Source organism: Podarcis pityusensis (assembly GCF_964106645.2).
Source record: "Podarcis pityusensis genome assembly, chromosome: 12".
In the NCBI taxonomy this organism is placed as follows: Eukaryota; Metazoa; Chordata; class Lepidosauria; order Squamata; family Lacertidae; genus Podarcis; species Podarcis pityusensis.
In genome coordinates, this window is record NC_138037.1 from 28,724,809 (window position 1) to 28,752,469 (window position 27,661).

A 27,661-nucleotide genomic window follows, 5' to 3' on the forward strand; every position below is an offset into this window, starting at 1 on the left:
AAATAGACTCCCGGGCAGATAACAATGCAGATAATAAATTAAAACTTGGTATAATACAATATCTTGTAAGATTGACCACTGTTAGTTATGAGAGAAGATTGTGGATTTTTCCTGCAATGGGTTTTTTTCAGCTGCATTTCCCCTGTAGATAAAATGGTCAAAATGCATTTCAGAAATACTAAACATGCTTTCTCTCTTTCTCTCTCTCTTACTCATTTTGGGTGACCCCCTGGCATTTGTTGTCCTCTTTCTATCTTCTATTTTGTTTCAAACTCCTCTGATTTTTCTCAGCAGCTAAAACTTTGTTCCCCCTGAAATATGCTGAAATTCAATAGCATATTTTTTATCTGCACAGTACCCGGAGCTTATGGTTGCTTCCTACAACAACAACGAAGATGCTCCACATGAACCTGATGGCGTGGCCTTGGTCTGGAACATGAAATTTAAGAAAACAACCCCTGAGTATGTTTTTCATTGTCAGGTAAGATAATAAAGATAATCTCAAAGACTAACAAATTTATTATGGCATAAATCAACCTTTGCCGACCTGGTGCACTCCAGATGTTTTGGACTGCAACTTCCATTAACCCCTTAGTGGTCTGCAACCCATTAGTGGTGGTAGAACATCTGCTTTGCGTGCAGACAGTGCCAGGTTCAATCGCCAACATCTTCAGGTATGGTTAAGAATGCCCCCTGCCTAGACCTCTAGAGTGTCACTGCCAGTCAATGTAGACAACATTTACTGTATTTTTCGCTCCATAGGGCGCACCAGACTATAGGGCGCACCTAGTTTTTAGGGGGGGGGGAATAAAGAAAACCCCCCCAAGCCCCAAAGAGCAAAGAAGCCAAGACAGCGAGTGGGATCCATCTCGCTGGCTGTCTTGGCTTCCTCTTTAGCCGCGCGAGGCTGCGCGCGGCTTTGGCAAAAGCCAAGACAGTGAGCGGGATGGATCCCACTCGCTGTCTTGGCTTCATTTTTAGCCATGGGGCTGGGGTGGGAGAAGCCCAAGTTTCCCCCGACCCCAGCCCCCAGAACAGATCCGGGAGCGGCAGCAAGGTTGCGCGCAGCCTTGCCGCCGCTCCTGGAGCTTGCGGGGCTGGGGGCGCGCGCCGAAGGCTTGCGGATAGCTGCCTGAAGCCCGGGGAGCGCAGCGGGAGTTGGCGCTGCGCTCCCCGGGCTGCAGGCTGCAGGCTGCTATCCGCAAGCCTTCGGAGCGCGGGGGGAACTCCTGCTGCACCCCGAAGGCTTGCGGATAGCTGCCTGAAGCCTGGAGAATGAGAGGGGTCGGTGCGCATCAACCCCTCTCACTCTCCAGGCTTCAGCGAAAGTAACGCGAAGCCTCCAGAGCGCGGAGGGAGCGCTCCCTCTGCGCTTCGGAGGCTTCCCGTTGCTATCTCTGAAGCCAAGGAGCCTGCATTCGCTCCATAGGACGCACACACATTTCCCCTCAATTTTGGAGGGGGAAAAGTGCATCCTATAGAACGAAAAATACGGTAATTCAATGGACTGATAGTCTGAGTATACAGCAACTTCCTCTGTTTGGAGGAAGGGTCATAGCTCTGTGGCAGAGCAGAATCCTTGCATCTCCAGGTAGATGGACAAATGTTCTGACTCATTATAAGACGGCTTCCTGTGTTTCCAGCAAGTGTGAGAGGGCATCAGGTTGGAGAAGGCTGACATAAGCTTTCATGGATTAGCACCCACTTCATCAGATGCATGAAGTTTTATCTTGAGTTAATAATGTTAATTATGTCATGATCACTGCCTGTACTTTTCTGCATTTCATTTCCCTCCGACCTCTGTGTCCCAGCCATGTGTATATCTCTGTGTGATATACTCATGGCCCCGGAGTAAAGACGGTCAACATCGAGGTCAGAAGGAAATGGAAATGCAGAAAAAAATACAGACAGTGATAACTGCTTTATCATCAGTCGTTGCTCGCAAGGGTTGGTGGATAACACAGGTTTTGCTGCAACAGTCTTAACACAGCTACCCTTCTGGGAAAAGGTAAAGCGGTTTGTTTTGTACTGTGCTGAAGACTCCTGTGTGACTCAACTGCCCACCATTCGGAAGAGGTTCAGGTTAAAAATATAGCCTTTTGGAAAGAGCACGAGGAAGCACGCTAATGTTTTTAGAATGCGCGCAATCTTTTAAAACAACAACATAGCCCAGTTGGAGACTGTGTGTCATTTTCTGTCTATTTTAAACAATCCTCAAGAGAGTTCGTTTATAAAAACCTCACACTTATGAAGTAAGTGTGGTGTACCACTTCCTCCTCCAGCTGGCAACATGTGCTTTCCCACCCACGTAAATTTCCTTCTGCCCTCTATATTCCAGAGCAGCCGGCGCTCCATTTTAACATCGTTTGCAGTGATATTGCAGCCATTCACCAGCACAGAGAGCGCTTGTGGATAGCAGGTAGAAATGAGGTCAAGGTGACAATTCCCACCGATTCCTGCTTGATTAGCCGTTGCGGTGCAGATGTCACATCGCTGTCACTCAGTACTTTGTCATGAACAGCTGAGGCAGGAAATCAAGAGGCGTGTCTCCAACATGAAGGGTGTGTCTCCATGAGTCATTTCCCACACGACCCTGAGGACAGGTAGCCCAATCCACATCTGAAACCAGGTGGATCCCTCTTTGGGGCTCACCTTCCAGATTCTGTAATAACCGGTTGAGTGCCTCATAGGATGGGGAACCTATGTTCTTCTAGACAAAAGGAAGCACTTCTTGGTTAAACTATAGAATTCATTCCCACAAGAAGCAGTGGTGGGCACCAACTTGGATGGCTTTGGAGGAAGATTAGACATATCCAAGGGGGATAAGACTATCAATGGCTACCACCTTGATGGCTTTGTTCTACATCTACTGGGCTTTCTGTTATGCAAGCATAAATCCTTGCGCTAACAGAATGAGAGGACTGGACCATTCAGTGTTTATATGCCACCTGAGGCAGCTCACACAAACAATTAAAAACATAAAATACAACTGAAACAATGCTATTACAATTGCAAAACTAAAATCAAGGGCTGTAGCTCAGTGGAAGAGTATGTGCTTTGAACATAGAAGGTCCCAGGTTTGATCCCCAGCATCTCCAGGTAGATTTGAGAGAGATCTTGACTAAAACCCTGGAGAAACCACTGTTGGTCAGTGTAGACCATACAGAGCTGGATGCACCAATGGTCTGACCCTGTATAAGGCAGCTTCCTATTTTCTTAGATGAACGGCAGCCTAAAAACAGTATACAGTATAGGCTAGCACAATTCAGATACTAAAAAGCAAAAACCAGCAGCAGTTTAACCAGTTAAAATACCCGATGGGTATTGAAACAATAAGGTTTTCAAGGCCTGTTTAAAAGTTGATAATGATGTGAGAAGGAGTTCCACAACTATGGGGCCACTGCTGAAAAGGCTATATCTCTTTAGCGCCTACTATTCTGATAGCTTTGGTAGTACAGTGGTGCCTCGCAAGACGAAATTAATCCGTTCCGCGAGTCTCTTCGTCTTGCGGTTTTTTCGTCTTGCGAAGCACGGCTATTAGCGGCTTAGCGGCTATTAACGGCTTAGCGGCTTTAAGAAAAAGGAAACAAACTCACAAGAACTCGCAAGACGTTTCGTCTTGCGAAGCAAGCCCCTAGGGAAATTCATCTTGCGGAACGACTCAAAAAACGGAAAACTCTTTCGTCTTGCGCGTTTTTCGTCTTGCGAGGAATTCGTCTTGCGAGGTACCACTGTACAATAGCTTTGTAAACAAGCATTTTGGTTTCCTTGCAAATGGCCTGGTCCTCAAACACTCTGCACTTCAATCAGGAGAAAGTTGCACTCGCTGAGCTCAGGCGATGCTGGATTTTGGCATCAATGTCGTGCCTTGTAGAAAGATAACTGCCCATGTAAGACAAGTGATTGACACTTTCCAACGTTACACCGTTGAGTTGGATTTGTGGTGCTGCAGAGGGGTTTTGTGCTTGTTGGTGCAGCGCTTTGGTTTTTTGGATGTTGAGTGATAGGCCAAGCTTTTCTTAGGTTCTGTGAAGATATTTAGGATGGTTTGGAGGTCATCCTCTGAGTGTGGACACAACTACATTGTCATCAACATACTGAAGCTCTATGGTGGAAATTACGGTAACCTTGCTCTTTGCTTTTAGCCTACTCAGATTAAAGAGCTTTCCATCTGTCTGATATATGATTTCTACTCCGGTGGGGATTTTCCCTTCGACAAAGTGTAGGATCATGGCAATGAAAATAATAAATAGAGTTGGGGTGATAACACAACCCTGTTTTAACAGCTGATCGCACTGTGAATGGTTCACTTTGAGAGCCATTGTTATCTACTGTATGCTTGTGAAACATGGACCACTTATAAACGCCATCTCCAACTCCTTTAAAGATTCCATCAACGGTGCCTCCAAAAAATTTTACACATCACTTGGGAAGATAGGCAAACCAATGCCAGTGTACTGGAAGAAGCAAAGATCACCAGTGTCAAAGCAATGATTCTCTAACATCAACTTCATTGGACTGGTCATGTTGTTTGGATGCCTGATTATCATCTTCCAAAGCAACTACTCTATTCCAAACTTAAAATGGAAAGCCTAATGCAACAAAAGAGGTTTAAAGACTCTCTCAAGGCAAATCCAAAAAAAAATGTAGTATAAACACTACAATTGGAGAACAGCCTTTACCAAAGGTGTCATGGACTTTGAAGATGCTCGAACTCAGGACGAAAGGGAGAAAAATGCTAAGAGGAAGGTACATTGTCATGGGCTTTGAAGAAACTCGAACTCAGGACGCAAGGGAGAAAAGTGCTAAGAGGAAGGCACGCTTGGCAAATCTACACCATGTTCAACTCCTGCCCAGAAACCAATGTCCCCACTGTGGAAGGATGTATGGGTCCAGAATTGGCCTCCGTGATCACTTACGAACTCACTATTAAGACTGTGTTCATGGAAGACAATCTTACTCGGTTACAAGTGATCGCCAAAGAAGAAGACTACTTTGATACATCTTATGGCAGTGAGTCTGAGAAGAAATTCTTTCCAAAAGAAATTGGGCACCAAAAAACTTGGCACTTTTTGAGAAAAAGCAGTTGTTGTCTCTTGTTTTTGCCATCCTTCAAATAACCTCTAATGCCAAACTATTTAGGGCTTTCAAGGTCAATACCAATATGTCTATTTAAAATCAAAGTTTTGTTTAATCTAGTTAAGCGTGCTGAGGCTAAAAATAAGGAAGGATTCAGTGAATGTCGAATCATGTGAGGACTTTCACATCTGCCACGAGAGTCAGCATTTTTGTTATGTTTCTGATCGAGATCCACTAAAATTACATCCAGTATGAAACCACAAACAACCTGAATCTGGATTTAAGAATGTGCTAAAGGCGTACGACTGCAGGAAATGCCATGACACTATTTCTTTAAAAATCCCCACAGATATTTTAAGTGCTCTTCCCCAGTGCATTGTTAGCGTTGCTAGCTGGAACCATGCTTGAGCTACCGTCCTTATGGGGTAGAGGGTGGGGAGAATAGCGGAGCAGAATAGGGGCCAGATAGAATTTCTTTTTCCTGACTGGTTAATCATAGCTCATGTGATCAAAAGAAGTCACCCTTGGCTGGAGAGCTTACTCTTGGCCTTCTAAATAAAAGTTGACTTACCTCAGAGTCTGGAAGGCAAGTAGGCCATGCTCAAGATTATAATGATGTCATTCTTTGATTACTTAGTGGAAACCAGCTATGTTATTATTTAGTCTCATTTCATATATAATATATATTAAAATCTGCAAAGGAAATGTTCCCTAACCTGCACCCCAGACTTCCAGTGTTCACAGTTTTATTTATCAACCGTCTCCAGTTTTCAAAAACAATAGCCATTGGTGGGGTCTAGATAAATGCATTTCATCGAGCTTGAAGAAACGCAAACAAAAGCATGGTTTTAACTGCTTCTTTCCAAGAATTGAAAGTGCACTGCAATCCTGGGCAAGTTGACTCAGAAGTAAACCACACAGGCAATTGGGCTTATTCCCAGATAAGGATGGATGAACCTGTCAATTTCATTTTCTCTCATTTTCCCAAGCATCAGTTTGACACATTTCTGAATCAGTGTGTGTGTGTGTATGTGTGTGTGTGTGTTTAGATACCTCACAAAAAATAAATCACCAGCATTTTAGTGGGCATTTCTCTTAATTTACAAATTTATATGCAGTTTTGCCTAATATATCCAGTTTTCCAGTGAGGCTGATAGTGAGTTGTAGTTCGACAACATCTGGAATGAGGTTAGGGTGTTAAAGGTTAAAGACAGCACTTTGAACTGAGCCTTGGAACTATGTGGTAACTACTGCAGAACTTTAAAGACCAGCAGTCCTCATTTCTATCATGTGGCTCAGTTAAAAAGCATGGCTGCTGCATTCTGGACCAGTTACCTCTTGTTTCCAGATCTATGCTGCAAAACTGACTGGGGCCATTTCCAGGCTGTCACTGTTTTGCGGGTATGATTCAGTCATAAACTGGCAAATTTAGGTTGCACAATCAAATTGGATTTGGCATTCTTTGGCATCAAACCCACTTCAAAAAAACAACACAAAAAACCACCCAGAAAATGTTTGTGGTATGAATGAATGCTTGGTAAACAGTGACACTGTACAATCTCCACACAAATTATGTGCAAAGAATAAATCAGATTGAATGCTTAATCAACCCGTCACCTGGAAGAGCCCTGGTTCCCACATTCTTATGTATCAGTTTCCATGGGTCATTCTTTGTGGAAGAAAAAAATGTTACATCAGGACCAAACCAGGATCTTTGTTTGCTGTCATGAGGACAGCCACAATTGGCTAGACTACAGTGACAGGTGGAAAGTCTTGCTTTTTGGCAAGGACTAGACTAGATGGGACCCAGCTCTATGAATCTGTGAAATGCAGAAGTGGCCCTGGGCAATCTAGAACTATAGACTGACAGCCATGCTTGGTAGACGGCTCCTTCATGGCAGTGTGATGTTGGGTTCTGCAGATGTTTCTCTTTTCTTTCTAAAGCATCGCCATCCAGTCATACTCACCATGGTAGGCTCCATGTCATTGCTAACCTGTCAATTTCTGTGTGGGATATGGCCTTAGGTTTTCTATTTTAATTTCAATAAAAGCTGCCCAGGCTTGGAAAATACTGTGGCTTGGTTCTAGAAATCAGCCCCTTAACCACACTATAGAATGTTTCTCTCCCCTATGCCTCCTACCCCCAAGTTTTCTGTAGTGGCTTCCATACGCTGTCATTAAATTATGGATCTGACCACCCTTTGTTGCTTATTCTGGTGTGGTCTTTCCCTTTTCAACTGGGTGGATGGAATCATAAATGCCTATCTTAGAATTAAACACACTGAAGTTAACTGAAAATCTGTATTTAGTGGCCAGTGTTGGCTGGAGTTGCTTTCCTCCCCTGATTTTCATTTCTCCTTTGCTGTTTTCTTTTCCTAAGTAAAGATATGTTGATATATACAGTGCTCCAGTGGCCTGTTTTCTGAGGCTGCCAGAATTCCAGATTCTTGAGAGCACGTCTGACGCGTTGCTACGATGGCAATATGGGCAATATTGTGTTTTACCAAAAAGTCTCTCTGTGTGTGCAGCAGCCATTGATTCTCCCAGACCTTTATTTTATTTTAGGTGTCCTCTTTTCATTCTTTTCCAATCCAACTTCTTTAATACTCCCCTCCTTCTTCTTTGCCCATCCATCTACCAATGCTTAGTATAAATATCTGCTCATATAGCTGGAATCGATTCTCGGAAGTTCAAATGCCAAGTCCTGCAAAGTAATACAGGAATGTCTCCTAGGTACTAAAAGGTCATACTGATGCTCATCACCTGGATAAAGATCCTAGGACTATACCCTAGTAATGAAGGACAATGTTGAAAGTCATACAGCTTTCCCTTTCGTTTCACTGACAGTGATGGAACTTGTAATTAAGTGGCAAACATTCTGTGTCCTTTATATGAACGATGGACACTAACTCTCCCACCTCCTCCTCCTTAATTTCAAGCGCATAATTCATTATATCATAGTATTCTATTGCTGTTATTTGAAAAAGGGATAGTGAACAGTCTTGGGAGGGATGTAAGGGACATCACCCCCCCCCCAGGTTTTTCCTTTCTTTCAAATTTACCCAGGTGGCATCCTTGCATCCCTTTACTTTTTCTGAGCCTGTTTTTCCATTCCATCAAACTTTAGCAAGCAGGCAGCCTTCTTTTTCTGTTTTCTAATAAAGCATTGCATAAGTCTGAAGTTGTATCTTCACCTCCACCCAGCCCATAAATGATGACTAATAGCGAAAACAAAACAAAAAATGGCTGCAGTTGAAATACTGGGAATGGACACACAGAGTTGTGTGAAGGCTGTAGTGGACAATCCTTAAGCCACACACAAAGCTTTTGTCCAGCAGCAATCGGATGCCCATACAACCCCCCCCCCCACTTTGCATTTTAGCTGTTTATCATATGCGTCTCTTAATTCCTCTGAGAATGAAACTTCATATTTACTTATTAGTTGAAGCATTAAGAAAATGCTTTCCTTGGCTGGAAAAGTTTAGGCACTTGCTGGTTTAAACTGTGGGGGCAGGGAAGTGGAAATTCAGCTATGTTGTTTTATGAGTTATAAAACCATGACTTGTAATGCATATTTTCTTATAGCATGTTGAAGGGTGTTAAAAAAAAAGTATTCCATCTGACCTGGCTCAAATAATTATTTCATCTTCCAGACTAAGCATGAAGTATCTTCTATTAACTCTCTCTCTCATGTATGTGTGTTCTTAATCCTTGTTTTCATGGTAACTGGGGGAAAGAATTAGACTTAGAGGTATCGCTTGCATCCATCCTCTTCATATGTCATGCAGATGTAAAATGTGTGTGTGTGTGTGACACAATAAAATCAGAATATAAAACCACAAAGTACATTATCAAAATGAAAACAAGAAAAACCCAATAACACCCCCCAACACATTTTTAAAGGGCATAGGTTCAATCTCCAGTTATAAAGATTGTATAGCAGGTGATGTGAAAGGGACCTTTGCCTGAGACCATCGGGAGCAACTGCCAGACAGAGTGGACAGTACTAGGTTACATGGACCAATAGGTATGATTTGGCATCAGGAGCTTCCTGATTTGTTATGGTAGCCTCTTGAGTGGCTTACACTGCAGTTTTGTGGGGCAGGGGAGGTGTGGAATTGTGTGGGTCCACTGTGGCATCCCACACCTTGCTGTTCCACACCCACCAGGACAGAAAATGGATATGTGTGTGAGAGAATTTTATATTTTGCTATAAAAAGGTAAAAGGACCCCTGACTGTTAAGTCCAGTCGTGAATGACTCTGGGGTTGCAGCACTCATCTCGCTCTATAGGCCAAGGGAGCCAGTGTTTGTTTGCAGACAGCTTCCGGGTCATGTGGCCAGCATAACTAAGCCACTTCTGGCGAACCAGAGCAGCACATGGAAATGTTGTCTACCTTCCCGCCAGAGCAGTACCTATTTATCTACTTGCACTTTTTGGGGTGCTTTCGAACTGCTAGGTTGGCAGGAGCAGGGACTGAGCAATGGGAGCTCACCCCGTTGTGGGGATTCGAACTGCCGACCTTCTGATTGGCAAGCCCTAGGCTCTGTGGTTTAGACCACAGCGCCACCCACATCCCTATACCAGCTCCAAAAATCCAAGGATTGGGCCCCCTTTGGAAAGCACAGGCCTTTGGACCTAGTGTAACCAAAGCCACTGGCCTCCCATGCTGAAACAACTCATTTCAGGCCTTTATGCTAACTTCCACTGGTGAAGTAGCTTCAGATCAGCAGGGAGAAGCTTCCCCTAACCAGTGGTGGTGCTCTCCACTCACAGAAATGACTATGTACCATTCTACCATCAGCACTGAAGGAAGGCTCTATATCTCTTTTCAGTTCCAGTCCCAAGACTGCCAGTTTCTTTTGGTTGTCCCCCTCCCCATTTCACACACACCTTAATGATGTCACCTCCAGCCAAGGGAGAAAGTGGAAAAAGACTTGCCCCCTTCCATGAGGATCTCCAGCCATTAGCTCCTACAGCAACAGATCACCTGTACTTGATCAGCTCTTTAGTGAGAGGGCGGTCTCCCGGTTTAAATCTACTGTGGACACGCCCCCCGCCAGTGCTGATTGTTCAGTGGGGCCTGCCCTCCTGGGCAGGACCCTGCACTGCACCATTGGCATGGCCAAGCCCCAGCTAGAAGGGCGCCCATCTCAGGCCCCAGGCTGGATCACCACGGGCCCCAAGGCCTGACCGCAATGCTGCCCACCCAATAAGTTAAGCGGACTTGTCTTTCGGAATTGGTCAGACTACCTAGCCTGTCCATATATTTTATTTATTTACTCAGCAAGATTTATATACTGCTTAATCAAAAACTGCCTTTCGGTAGTTTACATGATAGTATAAAATAGTCATTAAAATGAAATAATGATAAAAACAGACCTTGAAAACAGCAGACAATAAAATGGTCAAAATACAGATAAAATCAACAGTTGTAAAAGCAAATATACATAAATAAAATTGCATTTCTAAGTAGTCTTGCCGAAACAATAAAGTTTTTAGCAGGCATTGAAAACAGTGTTTTTGGATACCATTTTTCAGTAGGGGCAACCAGCACAGTAAAACACACTTTGATTAAAGACAAAACTTTGCATTTGTGAAAGCAGGCATGGTGTACTTTCAAATCTTTCGCCTGTTCCTTCAGAAGATCCTGCTCACAAGCTATATTTCATGAAGGGGAATTGGAGGGATGTTGATGACCTGCCAAAACCCCAAGTAGTGACAAAATCATCAGAGCGTCCTGGAAAGGATGCCTTTGCAAAAAAAACACACACCAGCCTTTCACAGATGGCTTATATTATGGATACCCAAAAGCACATGACAGCATTTGTTTGGTTTAAGAAGCTGGAACAGGCTTCATTGATAGAAAGCATAAATATGTTCTCTTGTTTTATAATATCATTTATATAGTACGGTTCTGTCAAACCAGGTGAGATCTGTATTCTATTAATTGTTGATTCAGATACAATTATAGCCACAACTCTTCCATTGAAATCTACAGGACTTTAAAATGCTAAACATTTCTCTTGCTGTTAAACAGCTCTACAAACAGAGAGCAATTTAATAAGGGGTCATGCTAAAATGTGTCTGAATCAACAATTCAAGGCTTGTGAGGCTATTGTATTGGGAATAAATCCCATTGAATTCAACAAGCCTTACATGTATAGGATTGCTGTGTAATTTTTTACAATTAAGACTAAAAGTGCTAAATTTTGGCTAGAAAATACTTTGTGTTTGTGCATAAATCTCTTGTATACAGGTGACAACCATTTTCCACTTGGACCTGGAAGAGAGTAGAACAGGGCGGGCTTAAGCATGCTCTGCCATCACATGCGGTGACCAGGAACTGAACGCCCTGCGCAGAATGGTCACCGCCTATGTTGTATTGTCTCCAGAATTCAAATCTTCCTCTTTCCAGATGTGTGCTGAGTTTATAGTTAAAACATGAACCTTTCCAGTCTAGGCTAGCTGAACACGAATCCTTTCTTGATTATTGTATTTCTAGAGCAGCCCCAAGTGTGGCTCCGAGATGAGACTGTGTGTACCTGTGCTCTCTGGTTGTGAATTTCTTCCATCCCCCAAAATGCCCTGAGTGATATGTCTGGATACTTGGCCTTGTTGGGATGTTCTCCATGTGTTTCTAAATTGTGATGAATACATGTCACAATGTTTTTCAAGCATTCAGATCTCCAATGCAAGCTAAAGTTTTGAATCTCGACACATACTCTTACTATAGGCAGGGTTTAGCTTTTTGTTCCCAGGTGCAGTGGCGTAGCGTGGGGGGTGCAGGGGGGGCCGGCTGCACCGGGCGCAACATCTGGGGGTTAGGGTTAGGGGGCGCAAATCCACAGGTTAGGGGGCGCAAATCCACGGGTTAGGGGGCGCAAATTACTTGCCTTGCCCCGGGTGCTGACAACCCACGCTACGCCACTGCCCAGGTGTGTGTGTGTGTGTGTGTGTGTGTGTGTGTGTATGTGTGTATGCCCAGGTATTGTTGTTAGAGTGTTGAACTCCAGGTTCAAATCCCCACTCAGCATCGGTACTCATTGACCCTGGGCAGTCAGTCTCTTGGCTTAACCTACCTGGCAGGGTTGTGGTTAGGATATCATGAGTAGAGAACATTGTATGCTTCATTGATCATCTTGGAGTAAAGTTGAGACACCTGTGCAATAAAAGTGGAGTACAGTGGTATCTTGGTTTTCAAAGGCCTTGGTACTCAAATGACTTGGAACCCAAACACCGCAAACCTGGAAGTAAGCGTTCCGGTTTGCCAACTGTTTTCAGAAGCCGAACGTGCTCTGTTTTAAGTGTTACGCTTCCGATTGGAGTGTTACACTGAGGTCTGTCAGTTTTTGCTATTTATTTTGTGTTTTTGTTTTTGCGGCTCTTTTTGTTTTGTTTTTGTGACTGTGTGGGAACCAGTTCAGCTACTGATTGATTGATTGTGTGACTGCAGCACATTGCTTGTTGCTTTCATTTATGGATCAATGGTCTCGTTAGATAGTAAAATTCATGTTAAATTGCTGTTTTAGGGGTTTTTAAAAGTCTGGAACGGATTAGTTCATTTTGAATTACTTTCTATGGGAAAGTGTGTCTTGGTTTTGGAACGCTTTGGTTTTGGAACGGACTTCTGCAACGGATTAAGTTTGAGAACCAAGGTACGGTTGTAATAAAAAATAACCCAGAATGCCACTGAGAATATGAAGGGTATCTCTCTCCCACACAGTCTAGGCCACTTCTGATGTTATGTTAGCATTGCACATAGAATTGCAATAGCGCATCCTTCCTGCCTCACTCTGTTAACATCAAAAAGTCTTGGTTTTGTGAGACAAATGTACACCAAGGCTACTTCCCATATCAACATTGCCCCAGCTCCAAGTGCAGAGGGCAGCGGCATGGGCTCCTCTGCTAACACGAAACATCCAAAAGGAATGAAACACACTCCATTGGCTTAGGGTAATGTCCAAGAGGCAGGCTGAGTCATCATCATTAATCCCCAAACAGCAGGAATGCAGGGGTGTGGCAAGGAGGTATGGAGATTCCAAAGCAGTTTAAGCACTCCTAAAATATCTTATTAGAAATTGAGCACAGGGCAGTGTTCTTAATTGGGACTACTTCCTCCCCAGGGATTTCGTGGGGGAGGGGGATTTGATTCTGTTTCCATTTGTATAAGAAACGATCAGATTTGCACTTCTTGAGAACACAGTTCTTCTTTGAAATGGACACTTTTAAAATTTTTGTGATGCAGTTATCCAATGATACAATGTGTGCAACATGGCATATACTGAGAGAAAAATTGTATAAAGTTGTATTTTATTTATTTATTTCATTGTGTGTGTGTGTGTGTGTGTGTGTGTCTGTGTGTGTGTCTATAGATATATATACACACACACAGACACACACACACACACCGCTTGGTTGTAAGGGGGGCGGAACCCTCAAAGCAGATTACAACATGCAAATAATGGTGAAAATAACGCCAAAAAACTCATTATATTGTTGCAGTTGCTCACAAAAATGTAGGCTTTAAGGCTACAAAAATAGGCATATTAGGAAAAAATATGTTGATGAATTTTAAGGAGAGTTTTAAAAACATACCACAAATTACCATGAAAATGTGGAAAACTGAATTTAAGACTGTAAAAATGAGGAACTGAGAGGAAAGTGAAATTGACACATCCGAACGTCACTATGAATCCTCCCCCCCCCCCCCCCGCCGGTGTCTATTTCACACCCACAAAGAAACCTGACGTTAGCATAACAAAGAACTTGCTGCGGAATTTTTGTCTCTTCTTCCACAGCAGTTTGCTAGCCACACTGTCCGTGATAAGCATTTCTTGGCTTGCCTTTTTGTAGCACAATTTCCCTTTTAGCTTGGTCTGAATTCTAGGCAATGGCTTTACCTTATGTGAGATGCCTCTGTGGGAGTCCTCGGCAAACAGTGGAGCATCACACTGCGTTATCTGGCACGAGATGGAGAACAGTTACTGCTTTGAAATGCTCTAGCGTCTCCAAAAGCCAAGGGATCCATCACTAAAAGCCTGGCTCCAACTGTCCCCTACTCTGGGTCTAAAATCAACAGCCTCCCACCCACTGACCCCACAGCAGGATGACTGGCAACCTACTTCCCCCAAAAAAGAATCTTTGTATGAGAACAACATTAATTTAATGATGATTAATATCCCATACATTCTGCAAAGTGAAGCTAAAAGCATTCAATCACTGGTTGAAGTATTGAAATTTTCCCTGGAAGATTGATCACAGAGGGGCAGTGACCTTTTAAGAAATTAACAAAGGGGAAAGCATATGGATTCACCGCATGAACTCAGAAAATAGGAATGAATTAGCTCCGTGCAGTATAAAGACACTGCGTATACCTTAAATCTACCTATCACAATAACACAATTTCATTATTAACATTTTTTATTTCTAAAGCACCTCCTGTAGGCGGATTTGGGTGATCAGGTTGAGCCTTTAGCAGTAAAATACACAAGCACAGCTTCCTATACCTCACAATAATATGCTTTTTTAAATAAAATAATAAAAAGACCAGTTATAGTTATCTAAGCTGACTAAACTATTGGCTGAGGTTCCAAGGTCTCAGCAATTAGTATTTGAGATATAGTACAAAAATGTAATAATGGCACTAGTCCAGAGGTGCCCAGGTAGCTGAATATACATTGCTGCACCATATGACATATCTGCACAGGGCAGATACCTTGTCATGCTAGCTTTGGCACCTCTGATTTCCCATGAGGAAGGGGATACTAGTCTTACGGACCTCCTGTTGAACTACAACTCCCATCAGACCCAGATAGCACGGCTAGTGGCAAAGGATGATGGGAATTGTAGTTCAACATCTGCAGGTCCATAAATTAGTGAATCCTGCTATGAGGGGTAATAGGCTGTCTCAAATCTGCCCGCCTTGCCCTAAACAGGTGATTGGAGCTATTAGAACTGACCGCGTCAATCATCTGTTGGACACTGCACCTGAGAACATAAATTTTCTTTCTGGTTGCTAGTGAAAACAGACATCCTGTTGATCAAATTAGCTTGAAACTTGTAAGGGTATTACAGTGGTACCTCGGGTTAAGAACTTAATTCGTTCTGGAGGTCCGTTTTTAGTCTGAAACTGTTCTTAACCTGAGGTACCACTTTAGCTAATGGGGCCTCCTGCTGCCGCCGTGCGATTTCTGTTCTCATCCTGAGGTAAAGTTCTTAACCTGAGGTACTATTTCCACGTTAGCGGAGTCTGTAACCTGAAGCGTCTGTAACCTGAGGTACCACTGTACATTAAGCGCACATGCAACAAAGGCATCAGACACTGTTGATACAGCGTTAAAAAAAAAATCCACTTCTGGTGGCAGTAGTCAGTGTATGTGGGTGTGCATTGAGTGACAGATGGTAAGGCACTTCTGTGTCTATCCAGTATAGGCCTTGCACTGTAGTGGTTGAATGTGGAAAGAACTCGGATCTATATCCACATCCAAATGTTGGCCAGCATGCCCATACGCATCAACATGCACATAAGGCAGAACTTTTGAAGGGTTTGGGAGAGGGGTTGGGCTCAAGATCCTATGTCCATCCCATGAAGCCTCACATTTTTTTCTGCAAAATTGTGGGGACCTCCAGTAAGCAGGAAACTCTTCCCGACACATATTTTGCCTCATTTCCCCACCCACAGGACTCCCTGTTTTAAAGCAGGAAGAATGATAATAAATATAAGGTTTGCACACACACACACACACACACACACCCCCCACACACGTATAGTCTTAAAATTATATTCAAAAGGAGTTTAGATGGGGAAAGTGTGTGGGCAAGAGTTAAAATCAAAACAGTGAAGGGAGGAAATGGCAAACAAATGTACCATTAGGAAAGTAAGAATGCTTTTTGTTCAAAAGGGGGGCGGGGAATCCTTCCTATTGGAACAATCAAAATATTTTCTTTATCCATAAAATAATATTTATTAAGCCTGGATTAAGATCCATCCTGAATTCATTTTGACAGCTCGTATAACAAATTTGTTTAGTATTTTTGTGGTTAAGACTTCTCCTTTGCACTGCAGTTTCTTATTGTTCATGGACACATAGCAAATGGCTAAGGATTTTATAATGGAGAACATGGTTAACATTTGCTCTCATGTGTTTGAAATGTGACTCTGGATGGCTGGAAAGAGAAATATTTGAATTAAGTCACCCATAAGCTAAGGATTTGTAATAACCCTTTGTCCTGAGAGCCGCTTTAATTTATTCTGAGGTCTCTGCTGTTTTCAGCTCGGTCTAGGGCCTGCCCTACTGTTAGGCAAAGGGAGGTAGCTGATTCAGGTGGCAGATGCCAGGCTGCTGCAGCAGAACCCACAACACTTGCCTGCTGCCCTCAGGTATGGTGGAGGAAGGATGTCATTCCATCACTATGGTTGAAGAAAGATTCAGCTGCCAGTCTGTAATGTACAGATTCAGCTGCCAGTGTGATGCACAGGTAAAGTAGCACTCTAAGATCTCAGTTTTAGGCCATGATCCAGATAACCTGCTCTGCATATGCTTGCAGGCTTTGACATATGGCATGGCTGTTTTCTACTATGTAAGCAGCATATCTTGCAAAAATCTGAGCAAGGAAAACCAGGCCACATCTGCAATTGTATCTCTTAATTGTGGTCACATTTAATATTTAGTTGTGGGGGGTGGGATAGGGAGAAAAAATTATGTAGGAAAGCACTTGCAATTATTTACATTTACTTTTATGTAATATCGGCTGGTGAAACTGTCATTCTGTTGTATTATTTCCTTATTTATTTTGCATGATAATTTAATAAATAATAACATGTTCTCAGAGCAATGAAATATTCCCAAAGCTGAGAATGATATATCGCAAGATAATGTCAGTAAAAACTTCAAACAGAAATAACAACACCTGAACAAGGTTTTCAAGGCCTTTTTAGTCAGATGTTATTTTTATTCCAGTCATTACCAATAATAAGCAATCTTGTCTGCTTCAGAAACTGGCAAAAAGATATTTCTAAGCTTGTCTGGAAGTGGAAAAAGCCTAGAATAAAATATAAAATACTTTAAGATACAAAAGATAGAGAAGGCTTTTTCCTTCCAGACTTGAAATTATACTACGAAGCAGCTTGCATCATGTGGATTCGGGATTGGATTAAATTAGAAAGAGATGAAATACTGGACTTGGAAGGACATGATAATAGATTTGGTTGGCAGTCATATTTATGGTATGGGAAAGATAAACAAACATAAAGGTTTTCATAATCATATAATAAGAAAAGCACTTATAAAAGTTTGGAATAAATATAAAAACTTTCTGCAACCAAGAACTCCATGGTGGCTCTCGCCGGTGGAAGCATTAGCATTAAAAACCACTTAGTAAAGGAGGGAATTGGCCGGCGTATAGAGAATTATTAATAGAGGCGGGAAAAGGATTAAGGCTGAAAGGATATGAGGAATTGAAGACCTTTTTACAAAGCTGGTTACATCATAGACAATTAAATGAACAGTTTAAGGAAGACAATAAGAAAGGTTTTGGTTATACAGCTTCAAACTTTCAAAAAGAGATAGTCTTCCGGGGTGGCGCCATCGGTAATGGCAGATTCCCTCTGATCCGGAGGGACTGGCTCCACGGGAAACGGGTCTGTTCCGCTACGGCGAAGCGGGGACCCTCTAAAAAATCACAGGCGGATGAAGCCTGTGACCATGGGACTCGGCGGGCACCTTTTGCGCCCCCCCAATTCGTAAAGGAACCCAATTACGGGCTCCGGAGCGAAGAGGGGTTAGTGGCGCGGTGCTGAGAGTCAACTGCTTCTTCCGTGGAGCGAAGCCGCACAGCCGTTGCCGGAGAGCGCTACCTTTTTCCTGGGACAATTTGGCTACAAAATAAATACCCGTGAGCAGATCAAATTTGGACAATTGGACTTTAAACAACTATCTGTGAGTAGAACGGAAAATTGGATTAAGAAATTCCTTTTAATTTGGCACTGAAGCGGGAAGGTCTAAACAGGAAGTCAGCCTTCCGTTTCTTGTAGATAGATTAAAGCAAAGACATGGCAAACTAGGGTGTAGAAAATCGTTTGTAAAGGATCAACTTTCATCATCTAAAATTACTGAACCCCCTTCGGAAGCAGGAGAAGAGGGGGGATTTTTTCCGGATTGCTTAAACCTGCAGAAGAGAGTGTAAGAAAAGTAATTTTCCACCGTCTTGAACCTGGGAGCGGGGTGTCAGGACAGACGTTTTTGGGAAAGTTCATTGACTATAGACAAATGTTTTTGACAGACAGTTAAAAGAAGAGAAACATAGTGATTCCATTGTGCTCTTTCGCAATTTAAAGGAACAAATGTTGACAAAATATCTGAAAAAGGAAACTTTGTTGTTAGATCTGCTGTTAAAAAAAAGAAAAGAAAAGAATTGGATACAAATAGAAGTTCTTCCCCTAGAGGGAGCTTGTGAAACTGTTACTAAACTTGAACTGGGAAGCAGCTGCAACAGATTAAGATCGTGGGAATAGACTTCTGACCTTGTATAACAATGTGCTCAGAGGCTCTGGTGTGTGCTTTCTGTAAAACAAGTGCTTTATTGGAACAGTTACATGAGAAGACGGATTTGATGACTGTTGCGATCAGAAATTTTGGACAGGTAGTGGGTATCTATATAGAACCCACTCAGGAATCAAATCAGGAATGTGCTCTGACAGATCAGATGAAGGAGGAGGTTGTGGCTGGACCCCGAGAGGCAGAGATGGAGGGAACCGTGGCCCAGCAGGAACATGAGTGGTTGGACCTGACGAATGAACCTGGAAAAAGCCAGATTTGGAGAGATAGAGTCTTGTTTGGTTTGGAGATGGGGGGCTGGATAGACCCCCCTATGCAGGGATGTTTTGACTTTTCAAGTCTGGCGTTGGGTCGGGAGGAGTTTGGAGTTGTGGGGGTCCTCAATTTTGGAGGGATCTTGAAAAATGTTTTTAAATACCACATGGAGTTCAGTGTGGACTATGGAAAAGGGGCTGATCTGTCGAGAAGGGATAAAAATACTGTCAAGCTGGAGTCTCCACGAGTGAAAGGAGCAGAAGACAAAGTAAAGTACAGGTATAAATATGAAGATCATCTGCGGAAGGGACATGGAAGAGACTTAAGGGCCTCGGACATAAGGTTACCAGGTTAATGAACTAGATGGATGGGATAGAAAGGACTGACAAAACCCGTGACCAGGAGGAAGAGACGTTGGATGAAGATTGGAGAAAGTTTCAAAAATTCTATTTAGGAATGTTTTCTAAAATTAATGAGTATTAAAAAAGATGTTGGAACGAAATTATTTGGCTTTAGCAGAAATGTTAAAAAGAACTATGCAAGAATATGTTATGAGAAATTGGTATAGATAAGACTCAAGCTTTAAGTTTTAGGGTTTTTTATAGTAAGATAAGGTTAAAATAGATTAAGGTAATTTAATGACAGAATATTATGAAAAATGGGAAGGATTTGCTGTGATAATCAATAACTAGAATACAAAAAAGGGAGGGGTGAGGAGGTCGATGAAATAAGGTAATGACAGTTAAGGATTTGGGAATATTGGATCTGTTTTTAAACTTTTGTGGTTTATTTTTGTTTTTTGATTTTGATGTGGTATGTGTTTTGTTTTTTGCTTTTTGCTTTTGATTTTTATTGACTTGTATTGTTTGATTGTGGTTTGTCTTTTCTTTGCTTTTTTCCTCTTTTTTTCTTTTCGACTTTTTTGTAATCTTAAAATTCTTAATAAATATCATTAAAAAAAAAAGAGATAGTCTAGAGTGACACAAAATTACTTAAAAAAAAGTACAGTCTTCTACTTTATGGGGAAACGTTAGATGAAATGGTAAAGTCAGCACAAAAAAAGTGGCTCAGGATTTAGGTCATAATATACAATTTGAAGATTGAGAAAAGATGTGGAAGGTAAATCTAAAATTTACAGATTGTATCTTACTGAAAGAATTATATGAAAATGATGTATAGATGGTATATAACACCAGAGGAAGTGGTCAAAATGTATAAAAAGGATCAAAAACTTGTTGGAAATGTAAAGAAAAAGATGGTACATTCTATCATATGTGGTGGGAATGCAAAAAGATTAGAAATTATTGGGAAATGATATATAATGAATTGGAAAAAAAAGTTTAAAAAGATTTTTGTTAAGAAACCAGAAGCATTCCTCCTAGGAATTTTAGACCAAGCTGTAAAAAAAAGAAAATTGGAAATTATTTATGTATGCAACAACAGCGGCAAGAATTATATTAGCACAAACTTGGAAGACAGAAGAAATACCAAAGAAAGAACAATGGCAAGGGAAACGTATGGAATATGCAGAACTGGCAAAACTAACAGAAAAATTACATGAAAAGGACAACAAAGACTTCAAAAGAGAACGGGAACCATTTACAACATATATGAAGAGGCAACATAAAGAAATGGACTCATTGGCAGGGTTTGAGTAAACAATCACAACTGTATACAACAAAAAATAAGACTATTTGTATTGGGAAAATTTTGGGGAAACAATACGCAGGGTGAACAATATGGAAATAAAACTGGAGTATGAGGGAAGCCCAGGGGAGTAGGGTGGAAATATGAAAAATTGTTAAAAGATATATTGTTAGAAGAAGTATACATGGAAAAATCAATTTTTTTTAAAAAAAGGCCTTTTTAGTCAGACCAAGTACCTTGATTTGGTGGGTTTCTTGTTGCGGGTGGTTCCTCAATCCTGGGGCTATAACAGAAAAAGACCTCAGTTGTTGCTCCTCATTTTACAGTAGTAGGCGGCAGCACTCACAAGTTGTCTGTCATTAGTGGATCTCTGTGTATGGGAAGGTACATATGGTTCTGTTTATGATATTCTGTGTTTACTTTTCTCTGTATTCTTTCTTCTTTCTAAAATTTAATAAGAATAAAAAATTAAAAAATAGCCTTAATCTGTTTGAACCCACCATAGCAAAGAGCCTCCACCCCATTACCAGACCCTGGAACTTTCTAGAACTAGGTTTTCTTTCAGGGCGAGTGTGCTGTAATATACATTATTGCTGACTTTTCAACTACATTTATTGCCCCTTCTCAAACGAAGTGGTCTGAGCAACTGGCATATCTGGGTTTTCTGCTACACCTCTACTTATCTCCCAAACTAGCAACATAGCTCAGTGCAATGTTCAATTAATTTTAGATTATTTCTAATTACCCACTGACACGACTTGTAAATGATACATTAGTGGAAGGGATGGCTTTGGGCAAATATAATAGTCTGTCAGTCTTCCCCAGAAGCTATAATTAAATCAAAAGATAAGAAGAGATTACAGTAATTATTTTGACAGTGAACTGATAGAAGTGTGCCCAAGTGACACAGATTGAAGAGCACCAAATGTCAATTGCTTAGAAACAATTAGGGTAAAGCACGAAATGTAAACATGTGCTTATCTATCCTTAGATCTCCTCTGGGCTACTTGCTAAAATTGCCCCGATCATTGATGAGGTCTTGAGGTTCAACCAAACTCTGCACAGAAGAGGATTCTGATGACTGTGGTGGTTGCACATGATTTGTAAACTCGTTGGTCTTGTAGTTTGGGTACCACCAATGTCCAGTTCAGTTCTCAAAGAAGATTAGAGCAACAGCAACAGGTTTTAAAGAAAATGTGCTCAGACATCAGAATGCCACATTTTTTCCTTATAATAAATGAAAGATGCAAAGCATATATGGTTCTGCTTTTGAAGGCAGAAAGTACTCAGAAAGCTTTTGAATTACATATTTCTCTTAGGTCCACATTTTGGTGTATTTATACTGTATTTCTTTAGCTGTTTAGTCTGCAAGATGAAAAGTTCTTGTGTAAATCAGAAGCTTGCTTACCCCTACACCACAAGACTTTGATCAAATTAAATATATCCCATAACCTTATTTCTGTGTTCTGGACATACCCCAGCCATCAACATGAAGCCTTAATGTTTGGATTGCCAAGGCTTTCCTCCTCTGCTTCCTCCCTGCTATGCTTCCAGGGTCGCGGTTTGAGAAGTCACATATCCTTTTGATAATACCCATGTCGAATATCAAAAAGAAACATGGTGACAGAGAATAGGGTACCACTGGCTGCCAAAAGTGGCAGATGAGAGACCCAGAGTAGCAGGTTTGCAAGATGGCCTATCAGACAATGGCTAAATTTGGACAGCATGATAAACCATTGTTTATTGTGATGGAAATAACCCTAGTTGAGTCTTGGCTTGTGTGCTCCCCCCTCCTTTTCGATGACATGGAGTTCTGAAGCCTTTGCTTCCATATTTTTATTAACCATAGTTTGTCATCCCTTCTGAACCCAGCAAACTATGGTTGATCTTTACCGTTACAAAAAAAAAGTCCAGTTCAAATTGTGTGTTTAAAAACTGGCTTATTTCAATAGAGAGTTAAGAGTAACCACAGTTTAGGATTTGCACATAATGCTAAACTGATTTCTTGAAAGCTTCCAATCTTCGCCTCACAGCTGTACTGGGTGTGTTTTTGCCCCAGGCTTTCCTAGGCTTGTTCCTATCCCTCTGAGCCATAGTTTAGCATTATATCTGAACAGAGACAATATGTGGCACGATTGTAAGCATATTTGCTTAGAAGTAACTCCCACTGAATTACTCCCTACTAAATGTGCAAAGTGTGAGGGAGAAGTTTTCCTATGTCTTTTTACTCACCAGTAATTTCCTACACTATTTATGCATCTTATGTGATAAATAAACCAGGAATTCCATCAAAAGCCCTCATATTTGAGGTCAGCAGAAACTACACAGGATTTTCATATGACTTTACTTTCTGTGAGAAATGAAAAATAAAAGTGTTGAGCAGTGGCGTAGCGTGGGTTGTCAGCACCTGGGGCAAGGCAAGTAATTTGCGCCCCCTAACCCGTGGATTTGCGCCCCCTAACCCTAACCCCCAGATGTTGCGCCCGGTGCGGCCGGCCCCCCTGCACCCCCCACGCTACGCCACTGGTGTTGAGAAAGGAAATGTAAAACCTGACTTAAGAGCCTTTTGTTTGAGTTTGGTTATGGACACTTTGTGAATTATTACAGACAATTCATTTTGACTTATCACACCGAGTTTCTTGACTTGGAAGAACCCCAAACACAACTGAGTTAACATAGGGATTGAGTTACCACTTACTTAAAAAGGAGGGTGGTCTCACCAGGGCAGAATGGAGTTCATTAACAGGCTGAGGCACTTTCTTTGTAGCTACCTGTGTTGTACTTAACCCTTTTAACATCAGACGTTTAGTTCAATCAAATACTTTTTGACAAAAATGAAAAGTGAGAATTCTCACATTGGGTTTCTGACCTTGGATAAAAAGAAAGTGATATTTATTGCTATTTATTATTATTTTTAATAGGATCCAAGTTCAAAGATGTATGACTTACTATAAATTAACTGTGGTGAAGCAGGGCATTTAATCTAATTCTTTGTGCTCTCCATTTTTTTATTTTTATTTTACAAAGGAAAGTTGCTTGTTTGAAACATTTTGTGTACTGACTAGGGCCAGATTTACGCTATCCTTTCCATCATTATGATACCACTTGAAACAGTTATGACTTTTCCCAGAGAATTGTTAGGAGACTCCCATTCCTTTTACAGAGCTACAGTTCCCAGGGAAGAGGCTTTGATTGCCTCTTTGGGAATTGTAGCTCTCCTAACAACTCTCAGCTCTCTTAACCAAAAATTACAGCTCCCAGAATTCTTTGGTGGAAGTCGTGACTATTTAAAGTGCTGTTATAGTGCCTTAAAAGCATGGTGTGAATGCTACCTAGAAGACTGTAGAATGCAATGTGTGGAACGAAGAGAAGAAGGGAATTGTGGAAGCTGTTTTACGTGACCCATAGTGTTCTTCAGTTTAAATTTGTGGTTTTAAATCATGTCAGGGCTCCTTTGAGATGTGCCTGGTATGGAATTGTGTGATTCAAAACAAAGTTGTATCTTTACAGTGATGTTTCTGGAATTTATTATGCAGAATGCTGAAATACTTTCTGTTTGGTTCCATATGGTTGTCATCAAAACTCAGTTCACTTTATTTCTTACTGGGCGCTTCCAGACTGTTGCCATTTTGAGGCGGGATTCAATTACATACCGGCAAATTGAGGTAGCATAATTGAAGTTGATTTTGAGCTCTTGAGCAACAAAGCCACCCCCCTCATAGGACTTCTTACAGTAAGAAAAGTGATAGGAAAATGCAGTAGAAAGTGTGGGATGACACTGATATGACACAACATCGTATAGCCTCCCCTCAAACAAATAAGGATGAATGCTTAATAAACGGGTTGCTTGGAAAGAGTGTTGGAATTCTGCCTGGGTCAGAGGAATGTGCCACAAGCAGGCACCGGCAGATATTCCTGTCGACCTCCCCGCGTCTCCCAACCTCTGCTGATAAGCAGGCGAGGTCCGGCGATTCTTCTCAGATGTATGAGAGGAACACACCGTTCTTCCTCTCTCCCCTTTGGTGTCCCCAGGGAGGGGAAAGAAGCAGACAGAAAACTATTTACATCATTTATTTCTGCCTCTTACATCAGTACAGAGAATCATGTCTGCACTCAACAACAGCAAGAAGTAAACTCCTCCCAAGTACTTCCAGTACGGGTCATATGACACACACACACTGAGCTAACATCCGGTGCTCAGTACAGAATGGACTGCCCCTTTGTTCCCATGACAACAGTCACAAACATCCTGTCTGGCTTTCCAGCCACAAGCAGCTGGCTGAGCTGCTATAGCCTTTGCTTGCTGCAGCATTGGTGCTTTATGGTAACATACTCCCCCTAAAGTATCAATGCCTGCTGCGAGCAAAGCGTCATCCAGAGAAGAAAACAAACAGTTGTTATATTTATAACATTCCCCTGTTGTTTCAGTTCCACCCTTGGAACTACCCGCCACTGGTTTAACCAATGTACCTCTCTGGTTGTGTGACTTCGCATTACCTCGGTTAACAACTCTCTGTTGTGCCTTTGTCTCTGACTCAGACACAGCTTCAATCTGTCCTTGGTCGTTTACAATAGCAACATATGCAAGGTTAGCAAACTCCTTTGAATACCTCTTGGGTGGTACACCCTTCGTTGCTCTCTCAGACCTACGTAAGAGGTTCTGATCCTCTGTGCTCACTGGTTCAACCTTTGGACTCTGTCGAGAACCAGTAGCAATCAGTGGTTCTTCCTTCACCTGTGAAGGTCTATCCATTGTGTGAGATTTCCTCTCAATGACTGTGACAACTGAGCTGTCTGAGCTATCGCTGTCATCATCATCAGTACTACTGAACTCAATAAGATCAAACTCATCATCATCATCATCATCGTTTCCTGTGGGAAATGTTTGTACTACAACCCGCTCTTGCTTTGGAGCACTCTCTAGGAACTTTGTGAGAATCACCTGACCAGATTCAGACAAAATTACTCTGTAGAGACCTTTTTCATAACCTACGAAAATGCCTCTGGCATTCTTTACTCCACCTGGAGCTTCTGTTCTCACATGAGACCCGAAAACCTTAAAATAGGCAACAGAAGGTTTTCTATTGAACAGCTTCTCAAAAGGAGAACATCCCAACTCTGTTGAGACTTTTCTCAGCCACACATGAAGATAGGACGCTAGCGATTCGGCCCAATATTCATGTGGCAAATGTGAACTCAGCAATTGCGCATTCATCCCCTTTTGCAATTCTTTGTTCACTTTTACACAGACCCCTCTGTTCCACGCTTCTTGCGAAACTGCCACTTTGTGGTCTATCCCTTTTCCATCCAGGAACTTCTGAAACTTCTGTAACAGAAAAACTTGTTTGTCATCTGTGAAAAGACAATCAATGTTAGCATCATGCATATTTTTAACCTTGTTACAAAACTCCTGAAACTTTTCTAAAGTTTCTTGCGGTTTCTCCATCATATAAACCCAAGAATAATTAGTGAAACAATCCACACACACAAGGTAATATCGTGCACCGCCTCTAGATGGTTCTAGAGGACCAATCACATCAGCATACACCCGCTGAAATGCTCTGTCGACCTTCTTGGTCACCTTCCTGGTGCTCAGACTGGTCACGCCTGTAAGAGAGATTTCGTTAGAAACAGAAGAATTACATTTCATGTAATCACTTTGATCAAAAGTCAACAAATACAGTCCATCTTTCTCTTTGGCAGTAAGAAATAGTTCTCCATCTTTGTAGATCTTGCAGCTTTTAGCATCATAGGACAATTTCAGTCCTTTCTTTGCAATCTGTGACACGCTCAGCAGATTAAATCTCAGTTCTGGAACCAGGTAAACATTGCTTATAGTCAAGTTCAGACTCTCAAGATACACAGTCCCAATTCCAGTCGCTTCCAACTCCTGACCGTTGGCCTGTTTCACAGTGAAGCTTTGCTTCTTCAACGTCGAAAACAGTCCTCTGTGCGGGCACATGTGAACCGTTGCGCCCGTGTCAATTATGAAGGAGTTCCCAACATCTGGCGTGGTTCCTTTCGCCATCATAGCCTTTGCAGGTTTCACCTGGCACTTGGTACGGCTTTTGCCTGACGCCTGAGGCTTCGTAGAGCTGCTCTTTGTTCCTCTTGACTGGCGCGGCTTCTTACAGTTTCGCTGTAGATGCCCAGTCTGTCCACAATTGTAGCATCGGACAGCACTCAATGCTACACCATGCTTCCCAGTAGCATCATCAGTGGGGAGATTAGAACTCTGTTCTTCCCTCCCCCTGTCTTTTTCTTCCAGTGCAGCAAGTCTGTCGTGTTCATTCAGGACCACAGCACAAACTCTCTCCGCGGTCAGCTGCGCGGCCGGTAGGGAACCAAACTGACTGGCAACAACCTTGTAGGTGCGGCTAAGGCTGTTTATCATCATGAAGCAAAACACTTCCTCCTGAAGACGGAAATTGCGTTCCACCATCTGTTGACGCAGAAACTTCATTTCTGTCAGGTGCGCTTGAACATCTCCATCAGGCGCAAGTCTCAGATTGGTCAATTTCTCAAAATACAGCAACGCTGAAGAACCAGCATCTCTCTGATGCGTTGTACGCAGCGTGTCCCAAACCTCTTTCGCATTTTCTAAATGCTGAACATGCACCAACTGATCATCTGAGACACACAGAATTATAGCAGTCCTGGCCCTTACATTCTGTGACTCCCAACCTCTGGTTGGTGCTGCAGGGATGGGGTTTTCAATTACATCAAAAAGCCTCTGATTCTGCAGCAGGGCCTTCATCTTTACAGACCAAGATGAATAATTGTCATTGGTCAAGGAAGGAGGGCAAGGCAAACCTCCCCCTTTCTTGGCATCCATCTTGAAGCCAAGCCTCTCTGACACTGTCAAACAAACTGTAAAATCCAACAGTTGTTTTTTCCTTTCTCACGCAGCAAACTGCAAATTGTTTATGCTTTTTGCACCTGGCAGCTAAACTCAGGCTGCTATTGAAAAGTCCCTTCCAAGAGCTCGTAAACCTTGTAGCCAAAACATTCTCTGGTTTTGTTTCGCTTTCCCAGGCTCACACTCAGAGCCTTCTGCGCAGCCAGTAAATTTCCACTTCCGTTACCTAGCAACAATGCATTTCAATAGGACATCTTATCTA

At 42.1% G+C, this 27,661-nt stretch overlaps 1 protein-coding gene across 7 annotated transcripts in view; it reads left to right on the forward strand.

Annotated features, from left to right (window-relative positions):
• The window catches only part of DYNC1I1 (dynein cytoplasmic 1 intermediate chain 1), a 253,297-nt gene that overhangs the window by 152,104 nt on the left and 73,532 nt on the right, over positions 1–27,661 (forward strand). For all 7 annotated transcript variants that reach the window (XM_080974760.1, XM_080974757.1, XM_080974758.1 and 4 more), the window contains one exon: positions 356–481. In XM_080974760.1, coding sequence (XP_080830886.1) covers positions 356–481 — 126 coding nt within the window. The remainder of the gene's footprint in view (positions 1–355; positions 482–27,661) is intronic.